General features: G+C 51.6%; 1 protein-coding gene across 1 annotated transcript; it reads right to left on the reverse strand.

Annotated features, from left to right (window-relative positions):
- Positions 1–1,144: 1,144 nt before the first annotated feature.
- Positions 1,145–3,749, reverse strand: LOC126561631 (protein sprouty). The gene has a single exon (XM_050217899.1). The coding sequence runs from the start codon at positions 3,713–3,715 to the stop codon at positions 1,193–1,195; it is 2,523 nt and encodes an 840-aa protein (XP_050073856.1). The 5' UTR covers positions 3,716–3,749; the 3' UTR covers positions 1,145–1,192.
- Positions 3,750–6,113: the final 2,364 nt, after the last annotated feature.

The following is a 6,113-nucleotide window of genomic DNA, read 5'->3' on the forward strand; positions in this document are numbered from 1 at the left end:
CACACATACACACACACAAACATAATGCCTTTTTACGGCACAAAATATGCAACCAGCCACGTTTCATTCCATCACACGCCGCCTCTCGTACAACCGAACAGTGAAATCGAAAAAGAATTTCAATCCTCAACATACACGTACAGCGTCGTATGTGTGTGTATTTTTTTCCCGATGGCAAGAATGTGATGCTGCAACGACCCGCATCGCTGCCCTCCGTTGTTGGAAACAACAGATGGTAATACACATCCCGGAGGCACATCTGATCGGAATTCGGGATCGGAGTTTGCGCTTTGCGCTCTTCGTTCGACGGAAGAGAAGATCCCGGCCGGGTTCGATTCAATTCAGGTATTTGAAAAACGAATCCTCACACGAGTACGGGAGGCGGCTGTGTGGAATCAATATCCTTAGCCATTGATGACACGTTTGCCGTTTTGCCAGCAGATCTTCACGAACGAAGAGGTTCAAGAAGAATTAAGGAAAAGGTTCTCCGAATGTGCTACACACATTCCATCCGATCGTCCCACAAATCGGGCCAGCTATAACACCAGTTGGAAAGCGTGCAGAGGACGCTAGAGATATCGCCAGACAACGGCAAAAAGATAACGGAATGTCGCTCAGAAACAATGCATGATCGCCAAAGACGATCTTCATTTCCTGTCTCGATTGTAGGTCGGACGAGATATGATTCGGCAAATCGGGCGAGCAGCTGTCGGTGCCAGCAACAGCAGCAATAGATGAATGAAAATGTCTAAGCAACAAAAACAGAAACCTTTTCGCATCATTATAGGCATTTTTCAATCCATCCACTTGGCACAATTCGAGCAGGATTCTCTGACTTGGAGACTAGGAAAAACAGGGCAGATATGGATGGGTTAGGGAGTTGAAGTACTCGTTTGATCCTTTCATTAGCAACTGATGACTAACACACACGTGGGGGGAGAGAGAGAGAGAGAGACAGAGGGAACAACAGCGCAAGGTGAAACTGGTATGGTGGAACGAATTACGAACGAAATGGGAATTAACAATGGATCTACAGGTGCAACATCATCATAATCATCGTGGAATCATCGTCCTCACCATCGTCCAAGTGATCATTACCGATCTCGTCCCGATCCTGCTCCTCCTCCTCCTCCTCTCCGTCCGTGTCGTCCTCCGTGTCGTGGCCGGCGTCCGACCAACAGTGCCACCACCGTCAGTAACCATCGGTGCTGGAATCGAGCAGCCGCTTCTCGGGCGTGGTAAGGTCTGTGACGTTGTTGGACGCACCCGACCGATGGTGCTGCTGCTGCTGCTGCTGCAGATGATGCCGCAGATGATGGTGAAGATGCTGTAGCGGTGAATCGCTATCGGCCGGGTCTCCTTTCGCCCGCATCTCATGCCCACCACTATTTGGCAGTGCTCCGTTGTTGCCACCCAGCAGGTCGGTACCGAACATGGAACCAACGTTGAGAATGCCACCGGCTCCGCTCAGTGCGCTTCCCGGCGGGAAGCTGGCCGACGGAGCTGCCGGATGCTGCGTGCAGCGGCAACCGTGACGGGAATGTTTGGCGTAGCAGCGGGCACAGATGGCCACACAGCCACGCATCGGCCAGTAGCACCAGAGGCAAGGCAACACGACCGACAGTGCGCCCAGACAACCCCAGCGGGTCGTGCGCTTGTGCGGCACGCAGGAACAGGGATCGTCCGCACAGGACACCGTTTCCGTTTCGATGGTCCCGTCCGGGCCCATCACCTCCCGCTCAAACTCGTGCTCCTTCGAGCAGTGATAGTAGAGTGCCTTCACGCAGCACAGACAGGACGCGTAGTCGATGATTGTCTCCGCACTGCACAAACAGCTCTTGTCACAAAGCCAGTGCGATGGGAGTGGTCGTGGCTTTTGGCATTCCTCACACCGGCACCGTCTGCACCGGGGACACGTGATGGACCCGATGCCCATCAGCCCGTCGGAACCGGCCACACCGGCCGACCCGAGTGCTCCGGGACTTGCACCACCTACTGTGGCCACCGCCGATCGTCCATGGTGCCGGTGGTGATGGTGATGGTGATGGTGTCCTTGCAGTTCCAGCTCGAGCAACTCGTGCCGATCGGAACCGTCCTTCTTCTTCGTCGGCTGTTTGGTGATGATGCTTGACCCACGCGCAATGCCACCGATGTTCGTTTGACCGTTTGTGGGTGTGATCGTCGTTGTCGTGGTCGTGAGTCCGTGACGTCCTTCGGTGCTTTTAACTACGCGAATAACGTCACTGTTGCCGACACCGCCAATGGGAGACCGCGATCGGTCGAGCGATGGTCGCGGCTGGCCCGTAATTACAGGTACCGAAACTACGGCCTCACCCGTCAGCAGGGCTAAGTTGCGGTGCTGCTGCTGTTGCTGCTGCGTTCCCTGCTGCAGTAACCCGGCCAAAGGTCCCGTCGATGGAATGTTGGCACCACCAGCACCACCGATGGCGGGCCCATTGCCACGTCCGAACGGTGTATCGACGTACTCGTTCGCGAGTCGTTCGTTTTCCGGTCGGGGCGCGGCCAGCGTGACAGGTGTCGTTGGGTTGGAGGGTGAGTTGGGTGCCGTTACACTGCCACCCACGATCGGTTGATCGACGGGCAGCAGCAGTACCGGCGGCAGCGTACCGGTGGTGGAAGCGATCGTTTGGTCGGCGGTTGCGGATGCGCCGAGCGGAATACTTGTGAGATGCGGATGATTCGGACTCGTCGTGGCGGGACTGAGCCGACGGCGGGCGAAAGTACTGCCGACCGGTGACGTCGGCCGCTGGTGGTGGTGGTGGTGGTGGGGCGGTAAAGGTGGTGGGGGTGGTGTCGCCGATCGGGAGTGCAGTGGCACGAGCGGTGCAATCTGCGGCCTCAGCAGCGCCACCGTAGACGAGCTGGACGATACCGACGACAACGTGGACGAGTTGCTGCCGATGCTTCGATTGCTCTGCTGGTGCGGATGATTATGCTGATGATGATGCGGAACAGGAGCAGGAGGAGAAGGAGAAGAAGCTGCTTGATGGTGGTGGTGGTGGTGGGGTTGATGATGCTGATGATGTTGACTATTAACGCTTCTACTGCTGCTGTTGCTACTGCTATTATTGTTTAGATTACTATTACTCCTACTGCTAGGGCTACCGCTGCTGGTGCTATTACTAGTGCTACTAGTGCTACTATTACTTCTGCTACTTATTAGGCTAGCACTGTTGAAATTATTTCCGCCGCTCGCACCGGCCGCACTCGCCTGATTATGAGGAGTATGATTCATAAAAATAGTATTATTATTATTATTATTAATATTATTGTTATTGTTAATGTTATTATTACTAATGTTATTGTTGCTGTTGCTGCTGATATTACTCGCTAGGTTGCTGCTGTTGTCGTTTCCGCTTCCGCTTAAATTACTACTACCTAGGACGCTGCTGCTTCCGCCGATCAGATGTCTCGGCTTTGGTGACAGCTGCGGCGGCGCTGGTGTCGTTGATGCTGTTGACGCCGCGGCAGGATGGCAACCCCCATTATTGCCCGTTGCCCCGTTGCTGCCGACCACCATCATGCCAATCATCGCCGACGGGTGGTTCGGACCGGTTGGCAAGCTGGCCGACAGGAGGGCCGACGACGCTGGAGGTGAGGAGTTTGGATCCGGGGCCCGTGGGCGATGCACGCGGGGCAAAGATTTCGGGGGCCTTGGGGGCGCCAAACTAGTGCCGCCATTGCGCCGATCCATGAATACACCAACCCCGCGATCGTTCGCGATCCGGCGCCGTAGGGTTTTGCTGTAAGAGCTTCGCTTTCTGGTGTTGCAAAAACGGTTCGATTTCGATTGCTTCGCACTGCTTTACGATGGGTTCGCTCCGGGCAGCTGGGACCGGGACCGCAATGTCGCAATAGTGTCGCGGCACGTTCGTAATGGACTGATTCTTCTCGTTCTGCTCGTCGCTGATGGTTTCTTCGTTCTTCGTCTGCAGTTCAATGCGTGTTGCTTCGTTGCGCCGTTGCCGTTAGTGCTTTGGTGGCAATGCTGCACGCGGTCAAACGCCTCCACGCGGCGGTTAAGTTTTCGTTTTGTCGTCTGCTTCTGCTTCGTCTTCATCAGCCGAAGGTCACCAAAATCCGTCGTCATCGTTTTGTTAATCGCCTTCTGGAACCGAACGCCCAACAGCGCACGCGATCACGCAACGGTAGCGATGAAAAGAAGCAAAAAAGAAAACAAAAACATATAATTAGACTTGTTTATTTAGACCATACACGATCGCATTCATGTGGCAAATGTTGAAAGAGGCACATTTTTATTTTCGTAGCTACATCCTTGATTTCGGAAATTGATAATTCTTTCCATAAGTCCTAACATATCGGCAGAAATCTACACAAAAATCATTTAACTGATTGTTTCACCCACAACGATCAACAATCAACTAAACAGTTCGACTATCTCAGCTGGGACTGGACAGATTCCACATCAACCTCGGCCTCCATCCGTTGCAATTGATAACCAATTAAAGCGAATCGAATCAAACCCTGCCAAATGAATTGAGCAAATGAAAGAGTCGTCGTTGTCCTTCGCTGCATGATCATGCAAAATAAACAATTTGCTCACAAAACACGCAGTCAACACAGAAACACACGCACACACAACCAGACTTATTTGGCAATAATGGAAGATAAAACACATGCATTGGATGGTACAAACAAGTGCACCGGATGAAAAATGCAACCAGACCCAAGTAACGATTCTCCTTAAGCTTCCATCAATCATTATCCGCCGGTATCAGTCAGCATGTCGAGAGCAGTCACCCAACATCACCCTTCACACATCCAACGAAAGATCGCCCGTTTGGACGATCAAGGCAAGCCAACCAAATATTGCACCGAAATTGTTATTGGGTTGTTATTTAACGTGTTCTCCTTCATTCGCTCTCTATTTCTATCTCTCGCTCTCTCTCTCTCTCTCTCTCTCTCTTCACAATCCCTCCCTTTCTTTCGCACACAATCGGTGTGTGCGTGTGTTTTGGTGCGGTCCAATGTGTACGTGATGGGATTTTGTTGCCTTTGCCGTACACGAGTTTGTTTGCATTCTTCGCATTTTTTCGCGCACCCAAGTGTTCTGGTTCTGGCGTGGTAAACACAAGCACACATATGCACACGCCTCAAGCTGCTCATTTGGCAATTTTTTGTGACGTTTAATTCTGCGCAAAGCTAAGTCCGATGCAGCTATGCTTAAGCCAGACAATTGCATTGCGAGACGTTTACACAGTCTCAACCACACATACAGGGTACCGAACAAACAAACCCAAAAAGAAAAAAAAAAATGAAATAAAATTAGACAATAAAGAACAAAACCATTTATCCCAAAAAAAAAACTCCAGCCCAAGGTTTGGCAGGACGGAGGATTCGGTCTAAAATCTCCTGCCTGGTGGGCATGCTTTGCTTATTTTCTTGCGTTCGAAATGTATTGAAATTCCGCGCGCTAGCCAGCAAACACCGTCGATATTTTAGGTGCTATCAAAAAGAAGAGGAAAAAAAAGGGTGAAAAAATAAACAAACAAACAAACAAGCTAATCTTAATTTGCATAGTTTCACCATCCTGTTCGCGAGTTCGCGAAGCGGCGCAGACACCTCGCGGATAGAAGGTCACCGCATCTTCAATCGCCACTACCCCATCCCTCACCCCTTTGTCCGTGCGTGTCCACCTGTTCTGCCTGTCCCGTGGCTAAATCGACTAAATCGCATTGGGCCAGCAGGAGGAAGAAAACAAATAGATGAACGAATCCAAAACGAGTGAACGAACGGACGGGAACGAGCAAATGTCTGCGGCAACAAACTGGATTCCGAAAAGTGGAACTGAAATTCAACATATAATGCGTGTTCGTGCGTGAGATTTCCATTTTTAACGTATGAATGAATGAACGACCAACTGGCGCCAGCATTAACACCTCTCGACCCGGTACCAACCGGAGTTGCGAAGAGTGGTGATGCATGGCAAAAGGGAAGAGGGGGTGGGGGATGGGAGTAAAGTGGCGCGCGCTATAGACTTGCTTTTTTGCGTGCGACTCAACATTCCAATCTCCCCATGGTGAGGCGGCTTTCGCTTGCTCAGTAGTTGATCTGGCGAACTCTTTTTGTCT

Source organism: Anopheles maculipalpis, chromosome 3RL, assembly GCF_943734695.1.
Source record: "Anopheles maculipalpis chromosome 3RL, idAnoMacuDA_375_x, whole genome shotgun sequence".
NCBI lineage: Eukaryota > Metazoa > Arthropoda > Insecta > Diptera > Culicidae > Anopheles > Anopheles maculipalpis.